General features: G+C 49.2%; 1 protein-coding gene across 5 annotated transcripts in view; it reads right to left on the reverse strand.

The window, feature by feature from the left end:
- Nucleotides 1–676: 676 nt before the first annotated feature.
- The window catches only part of LOC134226463 (ankyrin repeat and fibronectin type-III domain-containing protein 1), a 668,421-nt gene continuing 645,000 nt past the window's right edge, over nucleotides 677–24,097 (reverse strand). For all 5 annotated transcript variants that reach the window (XM_062707258.1, XM_062707283.1, XM_062707292.1 and 2 more), the window contains 3 exons: nucleotides 17,930–18,136; nucleotides 17,570–17,856; nucleotides 677–4,092 (listed from right to left, as the gene is read on the reverse strand). In XM_062707258.1, coding sequence (XP_062563242.1) covers nucleotides 2,244–4,092; nucleotides 17,570–17,856; nucleotides 17,930–18,136 — 2,343 coding nt within the window. In that variant the 3' untranslated portion in view covers nucleotides 677–2,243. The remainder of the gene's footprint in view (nucleotides 4,093–17,569; nucleotides 17,857–17,929; nucleotides 18,137–24,097) is intronic.

Raw genomic sequence — 24,097 nt, forward strand, 5'->3', positions numbered from 1 at the left:
TGCCACATGTGGTCTGGACACTACCCCGGACAACCTAGTCCGGAGGATGTGTAAAGATGAAGTTGGCTGGAACGCCGTTTTATCGGCTATCGTCCAAATCGTCTCGGAGCTACACAGAAGGTGGCGCGTGGACTCAAGGAATAGCTAGTTCAGGCGCAAATAAAAGGTGGTCCAAGGGTTCGGAGTCGGCTTCATGGGTCATACCGGTGCCCTGTGGTCGAACTCGATCCTTTTATCGAACAAGTGGCCGCGTGAAGAACAACATGGTATCACTTGTCATAAGACGAGTTTGTACAATCCCATTGAATTCCACCACTTAATTGTATCTTGACAGATACGTATTTCGACCTCAACAGTAAGGCCGTCTTCAGTGTCTCGTACTCGTACGAGAACAAAAACTATAAAACTTAAAATGTTACTTGGGATATCTTTTGAAGCCTCTAACTATTTTAAATTCGAAAACAAAACTCGAAAAAGTGCTGTTTTTTTAGAATGGCCCGATTTTGAACGAATGGCCCTATTAGGCTACTTATCAACACATGTTTTGATAATGAACAGCAAAATGGATTAAAATCGATCCTAATGGGTTGGTACCCCCAATAGATAGACTTAGACTTAGGAATAGACTTATAAGGGAATTGGTTCGGATCTCGTAACAAATAAATGACAATTTGACTATTTTTAAATTCTTTTTTGATCAACATGTATAGAGAATCTCTTGTGCATCTGTTTTGAATTAAATTCTAGTAGATTGGATTGGTGGAATCAGCTCCTGTTATTCCATGGTGTGTGTGTTTCCTTTAATATCTATGGATTTATGCTTTAGTCGTAGGGGATTTCTCTTGTTCGTTTGTTCAGGTTTGCCTGATTATCATATTCTATAATACATTTTCGTTATTTTCTTTCCACATTCGTTAATCATCGTCTCATGTTTTTACGATTATAGTTCTATACACAAAGTTGCTTTCAAATGGGAACCCGAACCCGAACTGTGTCTAAACCCAAACACGGGGCAGTAATACATGGTACAAAGGGAGATCTGTTTTTGTTGAATTTAAAAATTCCTATCAATCGTTTAATGGGATTATTTTGATTTTTCAACCTCGTCGCTGTTAGATTCTATCGCGTACAGTGGAGGGATAAGCTCGATGTGAATCAAATACTGTGTTTCAATTATCGAAGGTAATGGGCGATAACTTTTCCAAACCAACAATCGTTCAATATCAGGTTGTTAATAAGCACTTTTGATTTTCGTACATCATCTAATTAAGAACGCTTCAAAGTCCTAAATAAGCAAAATTTGGTAACAAGGAAACTAAGTCTCCGCGACCGTTAAAACAGATCTAATTTTTTGTTCGCAGATTTAATTTATTCTCGAGTTTGACGGGTAAGAACTGTTGCTATGAATTGTAACACCTGCCAACGGCCCTATATCAAACGTTTATTTAGCAATAGTACCGCCAATGATTACATTGATTTGAAATCCAGCTACCAGATTCTTATCTACGAGTTTAAAACGTGTTTGGAATGTTTGATTATGCCCTTTTTGCTCCTATTCATCAATATTTCAGAACGTCCACAGCTACGATTAAAAATCAATTTCAGCAGATCTGCTTTTTGGTAATTTGATGCATTTTTCTCTGACATTAAATTTAGTGAGTTTCACACAGTTTTAAAACTTTCCTTACTGCTACCGGTATTAACTTTTTACAAATGGTGGAAAACTCGTCGGAAATCAATGTTTTTCTTTGAACTTACTTTATTTGAACTTGCCTTTGCCAACAGAACGCAAATGCATATGAGCTACGATTGTTTGCAAATAATATTATCTATTCAGAAAGTCCATTCGGTAAAACCAAACCTGTAGGTACCGGTTCGAAAAATAATGTTCTATCACATCGGTGTCTTTCTTTCTCTTATTGACTTATTTTACATTTCGAATTGTAAGATCACGTGCGTAATGAGTGCGTATGTAGTTGAGCGGAACTATGCTGGGCATCGTGCTTGGGTTCGAAGCTCTCGTCCTCATTCCCGAGGATAGAATATTTTGAGAACAATGAAGATGAATAGTTGGAAAACAATTATACAAATCGGTTAGTTCCTAAACAAACGCCCATTACGCACATGCCTCACCTTACGGCAACAAGTTACTATAGTTCTACATCCACACGAACACACATGGAATCTGTCTTGAAAAATTGCAACTCTACATACGTTCATACAAAACCGCACACTCACTATCACTAAATTTCCGCCATATCCCGGTTGGAATGTTCGATTGCCGCTAGGAGATCATGTTTCTGCCGCACATAGAGGCGGCCCTTCTTCCAGGGATTCTGCAGCTGCAGCGGGCGAAAATCGTCCCGCAGACAGCGCTCCCTCGCCCCGATCACAGCCACCAGACAGAAGTTGTCCAGCTTGTCGGCGGCGTAGATGGGACCCTCCTTACCCTTCAGCACCACTGCCATGTTGAGCTGTTTGACGACCAGATCGATCACCTCGCGGGCGGTCGTCTTCTGGGTTACCCGCAGCTTGAGCGAGGTTCCACTCGGGAGACCCGTCTCGTAGGCGGCATACACCTGCACGATGCTGGTTGTTAGAGGGGTGGTGGGTTCTGACGGAGGAGGATTTCCCTCGCTAGTTGGCGTTGGCTCCGATGGTTGCGTTGGGCGCCGTTGAGAGGATTGAGCAAGATCCGGTACCGTAGCCGCTTCTGTCATTGTCCGGTGATCCAAAACGTCCGGTGGGAGTTGTTGCAGAAGGCGCTTTGGCTCCTCGGCAATGTGAAGGGCCGTTTGGTAACCTTTCGCTTCATTCTGTAGCGCGGTTAAGGTTGGCTTTAGGTACGTCGTAACGATCGGTTCGTAGTCCGGTTCAATTTGATTGAGCGTCTTTAATGCTTGTTCGCGAGGTTTTTTACTAACTTTTAAGGGTGCTGGGTGGGTGGTTCTATTTTCGGTGTCGTCTCCAGAGGAGGACTTCGTTGCGTTTGCGATGGTTGGAACAAATGGTGAACGAACACTTAGCAGTGGGCTGGATGTGGCTGAGTAGCTGGAATACATAGTCGGGGGCCGTTTCTTGTTCACTGTCGATTGTTCAGCAGCCTTCTTCTTGTCTATCAGCGTGTCCTCAGACCTAGACGGAGGTAGTCTAGGCGTGACGAATTCTTTCTCCGGTTCAACCTCTGTCACCGAGTAGTAACTGTTTGCAGAGTTAGAATATGCCGAATCGGCACTATTCTTCCGTGAGTTCATATTGCTTACGTTCAGGAATCTTTGACTGTTGTACTTTAGTAGTTGCTCAGACTTGGAATGCTCCGCCCCCAAAAGACCATTATGACCCAATGGATGTTCAACGGCCGGCCCAGGCCAAGAACCTCTTCCAGGACTACTTTTATGGAAAACCGGTGGGTTGGTAGGTGGTTGCAACAATTGTGCTTCACTTTCCCCCTTCTTTTCGTTACCACTTTTCTTTCCAAAATAGGTGCTTTTATAATCTAAAATCTGCTTCATATTCAATTCCGGCATGTTGGCTCTGTCCCGAGCGTATCCTATGACGTCCATCAGCCATCGAACCCCTTTCCAAACCGTATTTAATCCCGAAGACAGGTCTTGCAGCTTTGCTAACCGATCCTTCGCCTTCTGTAGCTCCGATGTGCTGAACGCCTCCCTAAGCAGATGGTTGGCCATCAGCGTGTCAAGTTCCAGAATGCACGACAACCGTGAATACTTTTGCACAATACTGCTTTGGTACGATTTGAGATGGATCATTTCGAATGCTTGTATTGGCATGGAAAACAGATCGCCTCGCTGTAGGAGTATGTCTTTCTGACCAGGAACGGCACAACTGCTCTCCGCCGGGGGACAGATGATAAGAAAGCTCACGTCGTTGTTCAGCTCGATCACTTCAACGTCGTACAGTCGGTGGGCCACGGCAACGTCCTTCGGGATGTCCATATACTGGAACAGGTTGTGCACGGCTTTGGTGAGAATTTCCAGAAAGTGCAACTGGACTTCCGTCGGGCCCTGATTCTTTGGCCGGAACTCCAGGATGCTGGGCGCTTTGTGTTGCTTGATGAGTTCCCATTCCTCTCTGTGAAGAAAAAGGAGAAATTTTTGAAAGCTCTGTTAGAGTTTGTAATGTAGTTAATCTAAAGATCTAAAGACTAAAAGTTTAAACGGTCTGCGAAAGTCGATAAATGTTAAGTTTTTAAGATCTAAAATCCAATCCAAATCCAATCCAAATCCAAATCCAAATCCAATCCAATCCAATCCAAATCCAATCCAATCCAAATCCAATCCAAATCCAATCCAAATCCAATCCAAATCCAATCCAAATCCAATCCAAATCCAATCCAAACCAATCCCAAACCAAACCCAATCCAATCAAATCAATCCAAATCAATCCAAATCAATCCAAATCAATCAAATCCAATCCAAATCCAATCAATCCAGTCAATCCAATCCAAATCAATCCAAATCAATCCAAATCCAATCCAATCCAATCAAATCAATCCAAATCCAGTCAAATCAGTCCAAATCAGTCCAAATCAATCCGTCAGTCAAATCCAATCAAATCAATCCAAATCCAGTCATCCAGTCAAATCAATCCAGTCCAGTCGAGTCCAGTCCAGTCCAGTCAATCAGTCCAGATCGAGTCAGGTCATCCAGTCCAAATCAATCCAGGTCAATCCGATCCAGTCCAGATCCAGTCAGGTCAGTCCAGTCCAGTCAGTCCAGATCCAGTCCAGGTCAGTCCAGATCCAGTCAAGTCAGTCCAAGTCGAGTCCAGGTCAGTCCAGATCCAGTCCAGGTCAGTCAGATCCAGTCAGTCCAGATCAGTCCAAGATCAGTCAGATCCAGTCAGTCAGTCCAGATCCAGTCCAGATCCAGTCCAGGTCAGTCCAGGTCAGTCCAGTCAGTCAGTCCAGGTCCAGTCCAGGTCAGTCAGAGTCAGTCCAGGTCGAGTCCAGATCCAGTCAGATCCAGTCCAGGTCAGTCCAGGTCCAGTCAGATCCAGTCCAGGTCAGTCCAGTCGGTCCAGGATCAGTCAGTCAGGTCAGTCCAGATCCAGTCCAGGTCAGTCCAGTCAGTCCAGATCCAGTCCAGGTCAGTCCAGTCCAGTCAAGTCCAGTCGATCCAGTCAGATCCAGTCCAGATCCAGTCCAGATCAGTCCAGATCGGTCAGTCAGATCCAGTCCAAGATCGGTCAGATCCAGTCCAGGTCCAGTCCAGGTCAGTCGGTCAGGTCAGTCCAGGTCAGTCCAGTCAGTCAGGTCCAGTCCAGTCCAGTCCAGTCCAGTCAGTCAGTCAGGTCAGTCAGATCCAGTCCAGTCAGTCCAGGTCAGTCCAGTCAGTCCAGGTCAGTCCAGGTCGAGTCCAGGTCAGTCAGGTCAGTCAGATCCAGTCCAGATCCAGTCCAGATCGGTCCAGATCGGTCAGGTCAGTCAGGTCAGTCAGATCAGTCCAGATCCAGTCCAGGTCCAGTCAAGTCGAGTCCAGGTCAGTCCAGATCCAGTCCAGGTCAGTCAGATCCAGTCAGATCAGTCAGGTCCAGTCCAGGTCAGTCCAGGTCGGTCAGGTCAGTCCAGATCCAGTCAGATCGGTCCAGGTCCAGTCCAGTCCAGTCCAGATCCAGTCCAGATCCAGTCAGGTCCAGTCCAGGTCCAGTCCAAGATCAGTCCAGATCCAGTCCAAGTCAGTCAAGGTCAGTCCAAGGTCAGTCCAGATCCAAGTCCAGTCAATCCAGTCCAGGTCAGTCCAGGTCCAGTCCAGTCAGATCGGTCAGGTCAGTCCAGTCAGTCCAGATCCAGGTCCAGTCCAGGTCAGTCAAGTCAGTCCAGGTCGATCAGTCCAGATCAGTCAGGTCAGTCCAGATCCAGTCAGTCCAGGTCAGTCCAGATCCAGTCAGATCAGTCAGATCCAGTCCAGGTCAGTCCAGGTCAGTCCAGATCCAGGTCGATCAGGTCAGTCCAGGTCAGTCCAGGTCAGTCCAGATCCAGTCAGATCAGTCAGATCCAGTCCAAGTCAGGTCAGTCAAGTCAGTCCAAGATCCAGTCCAGATCCAGTCCAGGTCAGTCCAGGTCAGTCAGGTCAGTCCCAGTCAGTCCAGGTCAGTCCAAGGTCGGTCCAGGTCAGTCAGATCCAGTCCAGTCCAAGTCCAGGTCAGTCCAGATCCAGTCCAGGTCGGTCAGGTCAGTCCAGTCAGATCCAGTCCAGATCCAGTCCAGATCAGTCCAGATCCAGTCCAGTCCAGTCCAGGTCAGTCCAGATCCAGTCCAAGTCAGTCCAGATCCAGTCCAGATCCAGTCCAGATCAGTCCAGGTCAGTCCAGATCCAGTCCAGATCCAGTCCAGGTCAGTCCAGATCAGTCCAGAGTCAGTCCAGTCGATCCAGGTCAGTCCAAGATCAGTCAGGATCCAGTCAGTCCAGGTCGATCCAGGTCAGTCCAGATCAGTCCAGTCAGTCAGGTCCAGTCCAGGTCCAGTCCAGATCCAGATCCAGTCAGTCCAGTCCAGATCCAGTCCAGATCCAGTCCAGATCCAGTCCAGGTCGGTCCAGTCAGGTCCAGTCAGGTCAGTCCAGGTCAGTCCAGATCCAGTCCAGGTCAGTCCAGATCCAGTCAGATCCAGTCGGTCAGATCCAGTCCAAGTCAGTCCAGATCCAGTCCAGGTCCAGTCCAGGTCAGTCCAGATCCAGTCCAGATCAGTCCAGGTCCAGTCCAGGTCAGTCCAGGTCCAGTCCAGGTCGGTCAGTCCAAGGTCAGTCCAGGTCCAGTCAGGTCAGTCCAGATCCAGTCCAGATCCAGTCCAGATCAGTCCAGGTCGGTCCAGGTCAGTCAGATCAGGTCCAGTCAGGTCAGTCCAGGTCGGTCCAGGTCAGTCCAGGTCGGTCAGGTCAGTCCAGATCCAGTCCAGATCCAGTCCAGTCCAGTCCAGATCCAGTCAGGTCAGTCCAGATCCAGTCCAGATCCAGTCAGATCCAGTCCAGATCCAGTCCAGATCAGTCCAGGTCAGTCCAGATCCAGTCCAGAGTCAGTCAGTCAGTCCAGGTCAGTCCAGGTCAGTCCAGATCCGGTCAGGTCAGTCCAGGTCGGTCCAGGTCGGTCAGATTCCAAGTCAGTCCAGATCAGTCCAGATCCAGTCAGTCAGGTCCAGTCCAGATCCAGTCCAGGTCAGTCCAGAGTCAGTCAGTCCAGGTCAGTCAGGTCAGTCCAGGTCAGTCCAGATCCAGTCCAGATCCAGTCCAGATCCAGTCCAGGTCAGAGTCCAGGTCAGTCAGTCAAGTCCAGTCCAGGTCGATCCAGATCCAGTCCCAGGTCCAGTCCAGGTCAGTCCAGGTCAGTCCAGGTCCAGTCCAGATCCAGTCCAGTCAGTCCAGGTCAGTCCAGATCCAGTCCAGTCAGTCAGTCGGTCAGTCCAGTCCAGATCCAGTCAGGTCCAGTCCAGGTCAGATCCAGTCAATTCGTTCCAGGTCCAGTCCAGGTCAGTCCAGATCCGGTCAGGTCAGTCCAGGTCAGTCCAGATCCGGTCCAGGTCAGTCCAGGTCGGTCCAGGTCAGTCCAGGTCAGGTCCGGTCAGTCGATCCAGTCCAGGTCAGTCAGATCCAGTCCAGGTCAGTCCAGGTCAGTCCAGATCGGTCCAGGTCAGTCCAGATCCAGTCCAGGTCAGTCCAGATCCAGTCCAGGTCAGTCAGGTCAGTCCAAGTCCAGATCAGTCAGGTCAGTCAGATCCAGTCCAGATCAGTCCAGATCCAGTCAAGATCCAGTCCAGGTCAGTCCAGATCGGTCAGATCCAGTCCAGATCCAGTCCAGGTCCAGTCCAGGTCAGATCCAGTCAGATCCAGTCAGTCCAGTCAGTCCAGTCCAGATCCAGTCCAGGTCAGTCCAGATCGGTCAAGTCAGTCCAAGATCAGTCCAGATCCAGTCCAGGTCAGTCCAGATCCAGTCCAGTCCAGTCCAGATCCAGATCAGTCCAGATCCAGTCCAGGTCCAGTCAGGTCCGGTCCAGATCCAGTCAGATCCAGTCCAGATCCAGTCCAGGTCAGTCCAGGTCCAGTCCAGTCCAGATCCAGGTCCAGGTCAGTCCAGTCCAGATCAGGTCCAGTCAGATCAGATCAGATCCAGTCCAGATCCAGTCAGGTCAGTCCAGGTCCAGTCCGATCCAGTCCAGATCGGTCAGTCAGGTCAAGATCCAGTCAGGTCAGTCAGGTCGGTCCAGGTCAGTCGATCCAGTCAGGTCAGTCGGTCAGTCCCAGGTCAGTCAGATCCAGTCCAGTCAGTCAGATCGGTCAGTCAGGTCAGTCCAGATCCAGTCGAATCGGTCAGTCGGTCCAGATCAGTCCGGTCAGGTCAGTCCAGTCCAGATCGATCCAAGTCAGTCCAGGTCAAGTCCAGGTCAGTCCAAGGTCGGTCCAGATCCAGTCCAGATCCAGTCCAGGTCCAGTCCAGTCAGTCAGTCCAGGTCAGTCCAGGTCAGTCCAGGATCCAGTCAGGTCAGTCCAGATCCAGTCCAGGTCAGTCCAGATCCAGTCAGGTCAGTCCAGGTCAGTCCAGTCAGTCCAGTCAGTCCAGGTCAGTCCAGATCAGTCCAGATCCAGTCCAGATCCAGTCCAGATCCAGTCCAGGTCAGTCCAGATCCAGTCCAGTCCAGTCCAGGTCCAGTCAAGTCCAGTCCAGGTCCAGTCCAGATCCAGTCCAGATCCAGTCCAGGTCAGTCCAGGTCCAGTCCAAGTCAGTCAGGTCCAGTCCAGGTCAGTCCAGATCCAGTCCAGGTCAGTCCAGATCGAGTCAGATCCAGTCCAGATCCAGTCCAGAGTCAGTCCAGTCAGTCCAGATCAGATCCAGTCCAGGTCAGTCCAGATTCAGGTCGGTCCAGATCCAGTCGGTCAGGTCAGTCAGGTCAGTCCAGGTCGGTCCAGGTCAGTCAGATCCAGTCCAGATCCAGTCCAGGTCAGTTAATTCGAGTCCAGTCGATCGGTCAGGTCCAGTCCAGGTCAGTCCAAGATCCAGTCAGGTCAGTCCAGATCCAGTCCAGAGTCCAGTCCAGGTCAGTCCAGGATCCAGTCCAGGTTCCAGGTCAGTCAGTCAGGTCCAGTCAGTCAGGTCAGTCCAGATCGGTCAGGTCCAGTCCAGGTCAGATCCAGTCAGGTCAGGTCAGATCGGTCCAGATCCCAGGTCGGTCAGGTCAGTCCAGATCGGTCAGATCGGTCAAGTCTCCAGTCCAAGTCCAGTCAGTCAGTCAGATCCGGTCAGGTCAGTCCAGATCGGTCAAGTCAGTCCAGGTCCAGTCCAGATCCAGTCCAGTCAGTCAGGTCAGTCCAGATCCAGTCGGTCCAGATCCAGTCCAGGTCAGTCCAGATCCAGTCCAGAGTCCAGTCAAGTCGATCAGTCAGATCCAGTCCAGATCCAAGTCAGGTCGGTCCAGATCCAGTCCAGATCCAGTCAGGTCAGTCCAGATCCAGTCCAGATCCAGTCCAGATCCAGTCCAGATCCAGTCCAAGATCCAGTCCAGGTCAGTCAGGTCAGTCCAGGTCAGTCCAGATCAGTCCAGATCCAGTCAGTCCAGTCAGTCCCAAGATCGGTCCAGGTCAGTCAAGTCGGTCAGTCAGTCCAGTCAGTCCAAGTCAGTCCAGATCCAGTCCAGGTCAGTCCAGATCCAGTCCAGATCCAGTCAGGTCAGTCCAGATCCAGTCCAGGTCAGTCCAAGTCCAGTCGATCCAGTCAGGTCAGTCCAGATCCGGTCAGTCCAGATCCAGTCAGGTCCAGTCCAGATCGGTCCAGGTCAGTCCAGATCCAGTCCAGTCAGTCCAGGTCGGTCGGAGTCAGTCCAGGTCAGTCAGGTCAGTCAGGTCAGTCAGTCAAGTCCAGGTCGGTCCAGGTCAGTCCAGGTCAGTCCAGGTCGGTCAAAGTCAGTCAGGTCAGTCGATCCAGTCAGTCCAGGTCCAGTCCAGTCGGTCAGATCCAGTCCAGATTCGATCCAGTCCAGATCGGTCCAGGTCAGTCAGGTCAGATCGGTCAGATCCAGTCCAGTCCAGTCAGGTCAGTCCAAGATCCAGTCCAGGTCAGTCCAGGTCAGTCCAGATCCAGTCCAGATCCAGTCCAGATCCAGTCCAGGTCAGTCAGTCCAGATCAGTCCAGGTCCAGTCAAGATCCAGTCCAGGTCAGTCCAGATCCAGTCAGGTCAGTCCAGGTCAGTCCAGATCCAGTCCAGATCAGTCCAGTCCAGTCAGGTCCAGTCCAGGTCAGTCCAGATCAGTCCAGGTCAGTCCAGATCCAGTCCAGATCCAGTCCAGATCCAGTCCAGATCGGTCAGTCCAGGTCAGATCCAGTCAGTTCAGTCCAGAGTCGGTCCAGATCCAGTCCAGGTCAGTCCAGGTCCAGATCCAGTCCAGATCCAGTCAGGTCAGTCCAGATCCAGTCCAGGTCAGTCCAGGTCGGTCCAGGTCAGTCCCGGTCCAGTCAGGTCAGGTCCAGATCCAGTCAGGATCAGTCCAGGTCAGTCCAGGTCAGTCCAGGTCAGTCCAGGTCAGATCCAGTCCAGATCCAGTCCAGGTCAGTCCAGGTCGGTCAGATCCAGTCCAGGTCCGGTCCAGAGTCCAGTCAGGTCAGTCAGGTCCAGTCCAAGTCCAGTCCAGGATCCAGTCCAGAGTCGGTCAGATCAGTCCAGGTCGGTCCAGATCCAGTCCAGGTCAGTCCAGGTCAGTCCAGATCCAGTCAGGTCCAGTCCAGGTCCAGTCCAGGTCCAGTCCAGGTCAGATCCAGGTCCAGTCCAGATCCAGTCCAGGTCAGTCCAGGTCGGTCAGGTCGGTCCAGATCCAGTCCAGTCCAGTCCAGGTCAGTCAGTCAGTCGGTCAGATCCAGTCCAGGTCAGTCAGTCCAGTCCAGTCAGTCCAGGATCCAGGTCAGTCAGGTCAGTCAGTCCAGATCCAGTCAGATCCAGTCCAGATCCAGTCAGAGGTCAGTCCAGGTCCAGTCCAGTCAGTCAGATCCAGTCCAGATCCAGTCAAGGTCAGTCCAGATCAGTCCAGATCCAGTCCAGGTCCAGTCCAGATCCAGTCCAGGTCCAGTCCAGATCCAGTCAGATCCAGTCCAGGTCAGTCAGGTCCAGTCAGTCAGATCCAGTCCAGGTCAGTCCAGATCGGTCCAGATCCAGTCCAGGTCAGTCCAGATCCAGTCCAGATCAGTCCAGATCCAGTCCAGATCCAGTCCAGGTCAGTCCAGGTCCAGTCCAGATCCAGTCCAGATCCAGTCCAGATCCAGTCCAGGTCAGTCAGTCCAGTCAGTCCAGGTCGAGTCCAGATCCAGTCCAGGTCCAGTCCAGGTCAGTCCAGGTCAGTCCAGATCCCGGTCCAAGTCCAGTCCAGATCCAGTCCAGGTCAGTCCAGATCGGTCAAGGTCAGTCCAGGTCCAGTCAGTCCAGGTCAGTCCAGTCCAGTCAGGTCAGTCAGATCCGGTCCAGGTCGGTCAGGTCGGTCCAGGTCAGTCCAGGTCAGTCCAGGTCCGGTCCAGATCAGTCCAGATCCCAGTCCAGTCCAGGTCGGTCCAAGATCCAGTCCAGATCCAGTCCAGGTCCAGTCAGGTCAGTCCAGGTCCAGTCCAGGTCGGTCCAGGTCAGTCCAGGTCAGTCAGATCAGTCGATCCAGTCCAGGTCCAGTCCAAGGTCAGTCCAGATCCAGTCAGGTCAGTCCAGATCCAGTCCAAGGTCAGTCCAGATCCAGTCCAGATCAAGTCCAGTCCAGATCCAGTCAGTCAGGTCAGTCAGGTCAGTCCAGATCCAGTCAAGATCCAGTCAGATCCAGTCCAGATCAGTCAGGTCCAGTCCAAGTCAGTCAGATCCAGTCAGATCCAGTCCAGGTCAGTCCAGATCCAGTCCAGGTCAGTCCAGATCCAGTCAGGTCCAGTCAGATCCAGAGTCAGTCAAGTCAGTCCAGATCCAGTCAGTCCAGTCCAGGTCCAGTCCAGATCCAGTCCAGGTCAGTCCAGGTCAGTCAGGTCAGTCAAGTCCAGTCCAGTCAGTCCAGTCGATCCAAGGTCAGTCAGATCCAGTCCAGATCCAGTCCAGGTCAGTCCAAGTCGGTCAGGTCGGTCAGTCCAAGTCAGGTCAGTCCAGTCAGATCAGTCAGATCCAGTCAGGTCAGTCAGAGTCGGTCCAGGTCCGGTCCAGGTCGGTCAGATCCAGTCCAGGTCAGTCCAGATCAGTCCAGGTCAGTCAGATCAGTCCAGGTCAGTCCAGGTCAGTCCAGATCCAGTCCAGATCCAGTCCAGGTCAGTCCAGTCAGTCCAGGTCAGTCAGATTCGGTCAGGTCGGTCAGTCAGTCAGGTCCAGTCAGTCCAGATCCAGTCAGATCCAGTCCAGGTCAGTCCAGATCCAGTCCAGATCCAGTCCAGTCAGATCCAGTCAGTCAGTCCAAGGTCAGTCCAAGTCCAGTCCAGATCAGTCCAGATCAGTCCAGGTCAGTCAGGTCAGTCCAAGATCCAGTCCAGATCCAGTCAGGTCCAGTCCAGATCCAGTCAGGTCAGTCCAAGTCAGTCCAGATCCAGTCCAGGTCAGTCCAGGTCAGTCCAGATCCAGTCAGGTCCAGTCCAGATCGGTCAGGTCAGTCCAGATCCAGTCCAGATCCAGTCCAGGTCCAGTCCAGATCCAGTCCAGATCCAGTCCAGATCAGTCCAGGTCCAGTCAGGTCAGTCAGGTCCAGTCCAGATCCAGTCCAGGTCAGTCAGATCCAGTCCAGATCCAGTCCAGGATCAGTCAGGTCAGTCCAGTCATCAGTCCAGATTGATCCAGGTCAGTCCAGATCCAGTCCAGGTCAGTCCAGGTCCAGTCAGGTCAGTCAGATCCAGTCAGGTCAGTCCAGGTCAGTCCAGGTCAGTCCAGATCAGTCCAGGTCAGTCCAGGTCCAGTCAGGTCCAGTCCAGGTCAGTCCAGGTCAGTCCAGGTCCAAATTCCAGGTCAGTCCAGGTCAGTCAGTCCAGTCCAGGTCAGTCCAGATCAGTCAGGTCAGTCCAGATCCAGTCCAGATCCAGTCAGGTCAGTCCAGGTCCAGGTCAGGTCAGTCCAGTCCAGTCCAGGTCCAGTCCAGGTCCAGTCCAGGTCAGTCCAGGTCAGATCCAGTCCAGTCCAGTCCAGGTCCAGTCCAAGTCGGTCCAGATCGGTCCAGGTCAGTCCAGATCGGTCCAGATCCAGTCAGGTCAGTCCAGATCCAGTCCCAGTCAGTCCAAGATCCAGTCCAGATCCAGTCAGGTCGGTCCAGGTCAGTCCAGATCCAGTCGAGTCAGATCCAGTCCAAGTCAAGTCCAGGTCAGTCCAGATCCAGTCAGTCCAGTCCAGATCCAGTCAGGTCCAGTCCAGATCCAGTCCAGGTCAGTCAGTCCAGTCCAGGTCAGTCAGGTCAGTCGGTCAAATCCAGTCAGTCAAGTCCAAGTCCAGATCCAGTCCAGGTCGGTCCAGGTCAGTCCAGTCAGTCCAGGTCCAGGTCAGTCCAGGTCAGTCCAGATCCAGTCCAAGTCAGTCCAGGTCAGTCCAGATCCGGTCAAGTCAGTCAGTCCAGGTCAGTCAGGTCGATCAGTCCAGATCCAGTCCAGATCGGTCAGATCAGTCCAGGTCAGTCCAGGTCAGGTCAGGTTCAGTCCAGGTCGGTCAGATCCAGTCCAGGTCGGTCAAGTCAGTCCAGATCCAGGTCAGGTCAGGTCCAGATCCAGTCCAGTCAAGTCAGTCCAGATCCAGTCGATCCCAGGTCAGTCCAGAGTCCAGTCCAGGTCAGTCAGGTCAGTCAGGTCAGTCCAGGTCAGTCAGTCCAGTCAGGTCAGTCCAGATCCAGTCCAGATCCAGTCAGATTGATCAGATCAGGTCAGTCCAGTCGGTCAGATCCAGTCCAGGTCAGTCCAGATCCAGTCCAGATCCAGTCGGTCCAGGTCAGTCCAGGTCAGTCCAGTCAGTCAGTCCAGATCAGTCCAGATCCAGTCCAGATCCAGTCCAGATCCAGTCCAGGTCAGTCCAGATCCAGTCAGATCAGGTCCAGTCAGTCAGTCCAGATCCAGTCCAGATCAGTCCAGATCCAGTCCAAGTCAGTCAGGTCCAGTCAGGTCCAGTCCAGATCCAGTCCAGATCCAGTCAGGTCCAGTCCAGATCCAGTCCAGGTCCAGTCCAGATCCAGTCCAGATCCAGTCCAGGTCAGTCAGGTCAGTCAAGTCCAGTCCAGGTCAGTCCAGGTCAGTCCAGATCCCGTCAGATCGATCCAGATCCAGTCAGATCCAGTCCAGGTCGGTCAGGTCAGTCCAGATCCAGTCAGGTCAAGTCCAGTCCAGGTCAGTCCAGATCCAGTCCAGGTCGGTTCCAGGTCAGTCCAGATCCAGTCCAGATCCAGTCAGGTCAGGTCAGATCCAGTCCAGAGTCAGGTCAAGGTCCAGTCCAGGTCAGTCCAGATCCAGTCAGGCCAGTCCCAGATCGAGTCCAAGATCCAGTCCAGGTCCAGTCCAGGTCAGTCCAGAGGTCCAGTCCAGATCCAGTCCAGGTCAGTCAGATCAGTCCAAGTCAGTCAGGTCCAGTACCAGTCCAGTCCAGTACAGTCCAGATCCAGGTTTTGAGTCCAGATCCGGTTTAAGTCCAGGTCCAGTCAGATCCAGTCCAGATCCAGTCCAGGTCAGTCGGTTCCAGTCCAGGTCAGTCCAGGTTCCAGTCCAGATCCAGGTCAGTCAGTCGAGATCCAGTCCAGATCGGGGCCCAGATCAGGAGTACCAGTCCAGATCGGTTTAGATCGAATTCGAGTCCAGATCCAGTCTGGAGTCAGTCAAGTCCAGATTCAGTCAAGGTCCAGTCAGGTCAGTCCAGGTCAGTCCGATCAGTCCAGGTCCAGTCCAAATCCAGTCCAGAGTCGAGTCCAGGTCAGTCCAGATCCAGTCCAGGTCAGTCGGATCCAGTCCAGGTCAGATCCAGGTCCAGATCCAGTCAGTCCAGATCCAGTCCAGGTCCAGTCCAGATCCAGTCAGGTCAGTCCAGATCCAGTCCAGATCAGTCAAGATCAGTCCAGATCCAGTCCAGGTCAGTCAGTCCAGTCAGGTCAGTCAGGTCCAGTCAGAGTCAGTCCAGGTCCAGTCAGGTCAGTCCAGATCAGTCCAAGGTCAGTCCAGATCCAGTCCAGATCCAGTCCAGATCGATCCAGTCCAGTCAAGTCGGTCAGATCCAGTCAGATCCAGTCCAGAGTCCAGATCCAGTCCAAGTCAGTCAGAGTCAGATCCAGTCCAGATCCAGTCCAGTCGGATCAGGTCAGTCCAAGTCCAGTCCAGGTCAGTCCAGGTCAGTCAGTCGGTCAGGTCAGTCCAAGTCAGTCAGATCCAGTCCAGGTCCAGTCCAGGTCAGTCCAGGTCAGTCCAGTCAGTCCATCCAGTCCAGATCAGTCCAGATCAGTCAGGTCAGTCCAGATCCAAGGATTCAGTCCAGATCCAGTCCAGATCCAGTCCAGATCAGTCAGATCCAGTCCAGATCAGTCCAGGTCAGTCCAGGTCGGTCATCGGTCAAGTCCAGTCAGTCAGTCCAGTCCAGATCCAGTCCAAGATCCAGTCCAGGTCAGTCCAGATCGGTCAAGTCAGTCCAGATCCAGTCCAGATCCAGTCAAGTCCAGTCCAGATCCAGTCCAGATCCAGTCCAGGTCAGTCCAGATCCAGTCCAGATCCAGTCCAGGTCAGTCCAAGGTCGATCAGGTCAGTCCAAGTCAGTCCAGATCAGTCCAGGTCAGTCAGGTCAGTCCAGATCCAGTCCAGGTCCGGTCAGGTCAGTCCAGAGTCGGTCAGATCGGTCAGTCCAGTCCAGTCAGGTCAGTCCAGGTCAGTCCAGATCAGTCCAGATCCAGTCCAGGTCAGTCCAAGGTCAGTCCAGTCCAGTCAGGTCAGGTCAGTCCAGTCAGTCCAAGTCGGTCAGGTCCAGTCCAGATCCAAGTCCAGGTCAGTCCAAGTCGATCCAGAGTCGTCCAGTCCAGATCCAGTCCGGTCAGATCCAGGTCAATCGGTCAGCCCAAGTCCAAGTCAGTCCAGATCCAGTCCAGGTCAGTCAGGTCAGTCCAAGATCAGTCCAGGTCAGTCCAAGATCGATCCAGTCAGTCAGTCAGTCCATCGAAGTCCAAGTCAGTCCAGAGTCTAATAGTCAGGCCCAGTCAAGTCCAGTCCAAATCCGGATCCAAATCAGTCCAAGTCGAATCCAAGTCAGTCCAATCCAGTCCAAAGTCAATCTCAAGTCAGTCAAATCAATCCAAATCCAATCCAAATCCAATTTAAATCCAATCCATATCGAATCCAAATCGAGTCCGGGCGGGCCGGACTTCATGTCATCAAGATAAGCAACTGATAAACAGAATATGGTGACCAAATCCCGCGCCAGGAAGCTGTGCCGCGAGTGGTTTGTGCAGCCGAAAAGCATCGTAATGGAAGTTGAGAGGTCCATTGAAACGGACGCGAAAATATCCTTGGCTTGAAGCTTTTCGTCGGAAAGTCCCGCCTGGATGTTCCGGCGGGAGAAGCCCCGGAAGACAAGGTTGACACATTTGCCAAAAGGTATTTCCGGGCACCATCATCTGCCAAATATATTTATAGAGAAAAATGTCTGCAGAAGCCAGAAGCTCCGTACAAACCATTTTAGCTGGATAAGCTATTTTTTTAGATGAACAAGACTATTTTTGGTAATACACCTCCAATGATTGTTGGGTTCGCCCAATAGAAAATTTATGGGTAATTATTAAAGGCAAGCTTCGGAAAACAGGTAGGGTCTACAAAAACGACAAGCATTTGAAGAAAGATTGGGTGAAAATGTATGGGAAAGGAATGGATGGCGCAAGTGTTGCACTAACTTTGCTAATATAAATATGTGCTTGTTTTGTGTGATGCATTTTCCGAATACAATCCTTCAGAATAACACGGATGTAAATATTCTCAGCTTCCCATCAGTTTTTTTTTTTAATTGGGAGCCTTACATTAGCTATAGGGCAAGGAGAAGAATCCAAAGAGCTCTGAAGAACACTGATGTTGACATCGAGGAACTCCGCATCGCGTTCTGAGTTGCAAAATTGGCTATGAAAAACGAGTCATTGAAATACTCTTCCTGTATCATGCCACAATGATCGTCCTCAATATCCTGACCTGACACCGTACTCCGAAAGTAGCAACTAGAAAACATTACAGCTAATGTGAAAATACGAAATATAAAAATCAACTTCAGTTTCACGATAAATTACAGTGCATGAGTCATCCCCATACCTACTATACGGTCTAAGTTGGAAAAGAAGCAATTCACAACGCGTATTCATTGCATCCCAAAGCAAATCAAACGACCTGTTCCATGAGGATAAAAGTTTTACACAGATCATCCGTCCGCTAGTGCACAACCCTATACGAAACGTGCCCCCATTAGCCGTCACGTTCGCCATATATCCCGCGGCAAACTGCCACCACCATCAGAAATCACATTCTACTTTCTTCTCGATTGGTGCGACGCCGAAGATGTACAACTTACAAGCAGAGTTTTTCAACGGGAAATAAAATAAATAAAAAAGGTTAGCAATACATGCCTGAATCGCATACTTACGCTGAAACGTGGGGATTGTCTCGGATCTTGCAGTGCGGTAGAACGTTCGGAGCTTTCACCGGCACCACCACCTGGATTACGTCCACCGAACTTTGCATCTTCAGATAGCCGACGTAGAGGCCTCGGGTCAGCCGGATGTTGGACACCTGATGGTAGTTTATCTGATCCTGAATGGAGTTCATTAGCAGCTCGTTGATGCTGCTGTCTTCGGTGGACAGGGCCAGCTTCTTGTGGATTTTGTTCAGCGGTATCCACCGGGAATTTAGCACCGAAACGCTTTTCGGACTCTGGCAATAAGAGTAAATCATGATTAATTGCAGTAGGTTGAATTAGTCGCAGCGTGTCCACTGGCTCACTTACCTTTATGCAATTAACGCAGGACAGCACCACCGTACCGTGCACGTCTCGCAGCGGTTTGTAGTATAATTGACCTAGATCCGTAATGGAGAGGGCGGACTGCATCTGACACGCCGCCGACAGCAGCTTGGTACGGAAGTGAATCGCTGATGAGGCGTTCCGTTCCATATCCATTCGCAGTAGCTTCACGTCTTCCCACGTGCAGGCGACCTAGCGAGACGAGAGAATGAAGAATAGAATGCTTTAACAGGTTGAATGTTACAACGCACATAGGGGTATTTTTGCAATCTAGCCGGAATAAATTATTTTATCGCTCAAACTGCTATATTTCACCTTATTTTATGATACTGTGATGATAATTTAGCTGAAATATCAGTTTTCTTAATTTTCACTTTTTGACCCATGTGCTATACCCTTTAAAGCCCTGAAAAACATTGATAATTTCAATTAATTCGTTCTCGTCATCGCTTCTACCGAAATCAGTTCAACTATATGTGTTTGCAAGGGGAAACATAGAGCTAAAAGATGGTGTCATGGAAATTGCTCTATGACTCTTCCTCTTTTCATAGGGATGTTGAATGTATGATATAGGTCATAAATGCCTAAAATACAGTACCAAACTAAAAACATCCGCTTTCAAAATGGCGCAAATTTGCGCAAGATTTTTCTTCGGGATCCTAAAATATAGACATAAATGCGTCCTCTCTATAATGAAATATTACCGAATATCATCGAATAAGTGTTTTATGCTTGTTGAAAATATGAGGAACATTAACTAGTTTTTGCTCGAAAATGGACCTCGAATTACTCTTTTGTATTTCTGTTCAGAATCATTTATTTTTGTCAAAAACACGTTTACATAATACTATTTAGTCTACTTTATCATGGTATTTACTGATCTGTGGATTACTGTGACGAATATTTGACCACAATAAAACATACCGAACGTAATCAAATTCAACAGAGAAAACCGGTAATTTCCTCAATGAAAAACCTCTAACTTTCTAGAAGTGTAGTGGTAAAACTTTAAATCTAAATAGAAAACCTAGTACTAGGAGTGGCTCGTCTACTATTCAGAGAAGTTTAAGACATATTCAGACTGCTCTAGGACAATTTTGAAAATTTAACTTTATTCCGGCTAGAATGGCGAAATACCCCTATGTGCAACGGTTTCAATCTATTGATTTGTCACCATTAGGTCACTCAGTTTTAACTGTCGTATGCTATTTTTGTCTATAAAGCCTCGAGTTTGAAAAGAAGTTTTACAATTTTTGAATTAAATATTATCAAATTCTGGCTTATATTTGGTTCAATTTCTTCATTAATAAATTATAATTATAGAAGGATATCAGAATTCCAATGAAGTATTTACTCAAGGTCGGATGTTCCTCATTATTATTTCAAATACTACAAAATAACGTGTTTGAGGAAGGGATCTTTTTTAGTAATTTTTTGCTAATGGTATATACATGCACGCATCTTTTGGGGTAGGTGTTTGATTAACACTATGAAACATTTAAGTTATTACTAATACATTTTAATTGCCTCTGGCAGTTAATATTTTCCCCTGGTTGAAATAAACCATGTAGGAATTACAATGTTTGAAAATTAAACTAAATTTAACCTAATTTATACAAAGGGTACAAGGAGCTAATCTTTGCATTATAAGACTTTTGTCTAAATCTGGATATTATTTTATTGAACATTTACTGCAGAGTCTCAATATTTGAAATTCTATGAAGTTCATTGGTGATATACCAGGGATATGAATCCTCTGAAATGCCTTTTTCTTGTAGTCCATATTGGCACAACATACAGCATGTCTGATCTAAAATATGATTGAAAATCAATAATTTGTTCTTAAGACTTAGTTTTTCTGTTCATAAGTGGATACATGTAGACACTTAATATATTTGTTACACTGGCTTTTGATCTAGCAGAAGTCCTAAATATCTAACTTTGTTAGACCAATTAATTGGAACACCATTCATAGTGATAATATGTTTGCTAGAAGGTTTTAAATAAGAAGCTCTATGCTAACGTGGGAAAACTACAAGCTGAGTTTTGGAAATTTGCCCAAAATTAATTTTAAGGTCACTCCTGACGGAATCCAATTTTCAAAGTACTCGCGTTTTCAAGGGCACACCATTCGATACGGAAGCAACCAACAACTGTAATTTTTATTTTTTCAGCTTTGCTGCGTCGCAGCATGCGTGAAAAAATAAAAGTGACTTTGTTGTTTGAAGTTGCTTCCGTATCGAATGGTGTGCCTTTGAAAACGCGAGTACTTTGAAAATTGGATTCCGTCAGGAGTGACCTTAACACTTTTTTATACTAGGTTATCATTATTGACACCATAGAGGCCCGGAAGCCTCCTTTCAAGAGGCCCGGAAGCCTCCTTTCAAGAGGCCCGGAAGCCTCTTTCAAGAGGCCCGGAAGCCTCCTTTCAAGAGGCCCGGAAGCCTCCTTTCAAGAGGCCCGGAAGCCTCCTTTCAAGAGGCCCGGAAGCCTCCTTTCAAGAGGCCCGGAAGCCTCCTTTCAAGAGGCCCGGAAGCCTCCTTTCAAGAGGCCCGGAAGCCTCCTTTCAAGAGGCCCGGAAGCCTCCTTTCAAGAGGCCCGGAAGCCTCCTTTCAAGAGGCCCAGAAGCCTCCTTTCAAGAGGCCCGGAAGCCTCCTTTCAAGAGGCCCGGAAGCCTCCTTTCAAGAGGCCCGGAAGCCTCCTTTCAAGAGGCCCGGAAGCCTCCTTCAAGAGGCCCGGAAGCCTCCTTTCAAGAGGCCCGGAAGCCTCCTTTCAAGAGGCCCGGAAGCCTCCTTTCAAGAGGCCCGGAAGCCTCCTTTCAAGAGGCCCGGAAGCCTCCTTTCAAGAGGCCCGGAAGCCTCCTTTCAAGAGGCCCGGAAGCCTCCTTTCAAGAGGCCCGGAAGCCTCCTTTCAAGAGGCCTGGAAGCCTCCTTTCAAGAGGCCCGGAAGCCTCCTTTCAAGAGGCCCGGAAGCCTCCTTTCAAGAGGCCCGGAAGCCTCCTTTCAAGAGGCCCGGAAGCCTCCTTTCAAGAGGCCCGGAAGCCTCCTTTCAAGAGGCCCGGAAGCCTCCTTTCAAGAGGCCTGGAAGCCTCCTTTCAAGAGGCCCAGAAGCCTCCTTTCAAGAGGCCCGGAAGCCTCCTTTCAAGAGGCCCGGAAGCCTCCTTTCAAGAGGCCCGGAAGCCTCCTTTCAAGAGGCCTGGAAGCCTATTTCAAAGGGGCCCGGAAGCCTCCTTTCAAGAGGCCCAGAATCCTGTATTTAAGAGGCTCGGAAACCTTCTTACCGGATGCACTGAAGCCTACTTTCGAGAGGCTCGGAAGCCTACTTTCAAGAGGCTCTGAAGGTAATTTTAGCTTTTTGGTTTCACCTCAGGATGAACGAGAGCTCTCACCACTTCCGGGAACATCTAAAATCCCAGATGCCCCAATTTTTGCCCTGTTGTGCATGGGATTTTCTTGCCTCTGTATAGCCCTCTGATGTACCTTTGTCTGTGTGTCCCCTAAGCAGGTTCAAGCCGACCCTGAGAACCCCAAACGAGGTAAGCTAGTTAGGGACGTTAGGACGTCCACCCCTTAGACGTAAAGACGTCATAGGGAAGTACTACAAGTCGATATTGGTCCGATATCAGGCACCGAAGCTGTCGCATGTCAGGTGACTATTCGAGGAAAAGACCACAATTTCGCCTCGATATTTCATTTATTTAGTTTAGATCTAAACAGATAAAACTGAATCAACAATTTGACGCCACAATACACGGTTTGAGGCCGCATCTCTCCATCCTCGAATGCGCCCCACGCTCGCCAAGTCGTTTATATCTTCCTCTAAACACCGCGATATCTCGTAGAGATCACTCTGCTTAGTTATGCCCGAGCCACGGTTGCTCTTGGGAGATTTTAAATTTCACGGAACAGGCTTACGACCTTGTGTGGAACGAAGTTATGACAGTGACTCTCCGTGGATACGTGTGCATGCCGTGGAGGTCTGACTGGAAGAGGTAAAGTCATGGCTTGCTGCCCGCCGATTGACACGCTGATGTGTGAATTAGCAACCCTATAACCAGAGACCGGCGGAGTGAAAAACTGTAGAAATGGCAACGTATGAAAATGCATGAAATCGTCAAAATAATACTGGCAGCACTTGAACTTTTTGCTTGCTTCTTATGGAAGCAAAAAGTAAACAAGTCGAATTGGAACCGCTTTTGACGGTTCGATTGGAAACAAGAAGGCGTCTTCGCCGATCTCTTATTCTAGTATTTCTACACAGAAAAAAATAATGAAAAGTAAACAGCGCGTAAAACTTGAGATGCAGAAATTTACACTATTCGACGCGGAATTGGTCCTCTTCCTAACAAGTTTGCTTACAACTTGCAAGCAACATAGACGATTCACGTCAAATATTGTATACATTTAGCCTATATCACGCACGGAATTACGCTAATAATGGCGTTCCATTTATGTGCATGATGTTTAGCGTATATTTCAGTGGATTTTTCTATCTGTGTAGTGTGAATCTATTAACACACGCTGAAGGCGGTTTTCTCAAACCCCACATTTCCCTTCGTCTTTCATTAAAAACGCAAAAAAATCTTCTAGCATAGAGCAATGCTTGTTTTATGGTTATTTAAATTAAAGGTTGGTTGCAATTGAGCAATTAAATACTGCACAAAATAAACTTGACTCAACATCATGGTTTCAATACCATAACAATGATTCAGAGTGTGGGTTGCCAAACTATGGGTCGCGAAAGATAAAACATAAAACAGCATTGAATATTTCCCCATTTCTCTCAGATTTCGTTATATCATTGCTCAACTGGTAGTCTCATGTACGTCGCCAAGTGGCTTCATGAAATCTAAATTTGTTTTAATAAAAATCAATGCTCGCAGGACTTTGAAATTTTCTAGATCGAAAACTATTTTCCGTTGGTCTTCCATACGCAATTTGTAGTTTCACAAACTACAATACATTTTTTCTCCAAATCTTCCAAACGCGCATTGTAATTTTGCAAACCACAAACCAATTTCTTACGGTCTCCCAGGCGAGGCTTTGATGTTCTTCAAACCACAAATCATTTTTCCAGCGATCTTTCAGACGCGCCACCACAAACCATTTTCCGATGGTCTTCGAGACGCGTCTTGTGATTTAGCAAACCACAAACCATTTCCGACGGTCTTCGAGACGCGTCTTGTGATTTAGCAAACCACAAACCATTTCCGACGGTCTTCGAGACGCGTCTTGTTATTAGCAAACCATAAACCATTTTCCGATGGTCTTCGAGACGCGTTTTATGATTTAGCAAACCACAAACCATTTTCCGATGGTCTTCGAGACGCATCTTGTGATTAAGCAAACCACAAACCATTTTCCGACGGTCTTCGAGACGCGTCTTATGATTTAGCAAACCACAAACCATTTTCCGATGGTCTTCCAGACGCATCTTGTGATTAAGCAAACCACAAACCATTTTCCGACGGTCTTCGAGACGCGTCTTGTGATTGAGAAAACCACAAACCATTTCCGACGGTTTTCGAGACGCGTCTTGTGATTTAGCAAACCACAAACCATTTTCAGACGGTCTTCGAGACGCGTCTTCTGATTTAGCAAACCACAAACCGTTTTCCGACGGTCTTAGAGACGCGTCTTGTGATTTAGCAAACCATAAACCATTTTCCGATGGTTCGAGACGCGTCTTGTGATTTTGCAAACCACAAACCATTTTCCGACGGTCTTCGAGACGCCTCTTGTGATTTAGCAAACCACAAACCATTTCCGACGGTCTTCGAGACGTGTCTTGTTATTAGCAAACCATAAACCATTTTCCGATGGTCTTCGAGACGCGTTTTATGATTTAGCAAACCACAAACCATTTTCCGATGGTCTTCGAGACGCATCTTGTGATTAAGCAAACCACAAACCATTTTCCGATGGTCTTCGAGACGCGTCTTATGATTTAGCAAACCACAAACCATTTTCCGACGGTCTTCGAGACGCGTCTTGTGATTTAGAAAACCACTAACCATTTCCGACGGTCTTCGAGACGCGTCTTGTGATTTAGCAAACCACAAACCATTTTCCGACGGTCTTCGAGACGCGTCTTATGATTTAGCAAACCACAAACCATTTTCCGATGGTCTTCCAGACGCATCTTGTGATTAAG

The sequence above is a fragment of the Armigeres subalbatus genome, chromosome 1, assembly GCF_024139115.2.
Source record: "Armigeres subalbatus isolate Guangzhou_Male chromosome 1, GZ_Asu_2, whole genome shotgun sequence".
Classification (NCBI taxonomy): domain Eukaryota; kingdom Metazoa; phylum Arthropoda; class Insecta; order Diptera; family Culicidae; genus Armigeres; species Armigeres subalbatus.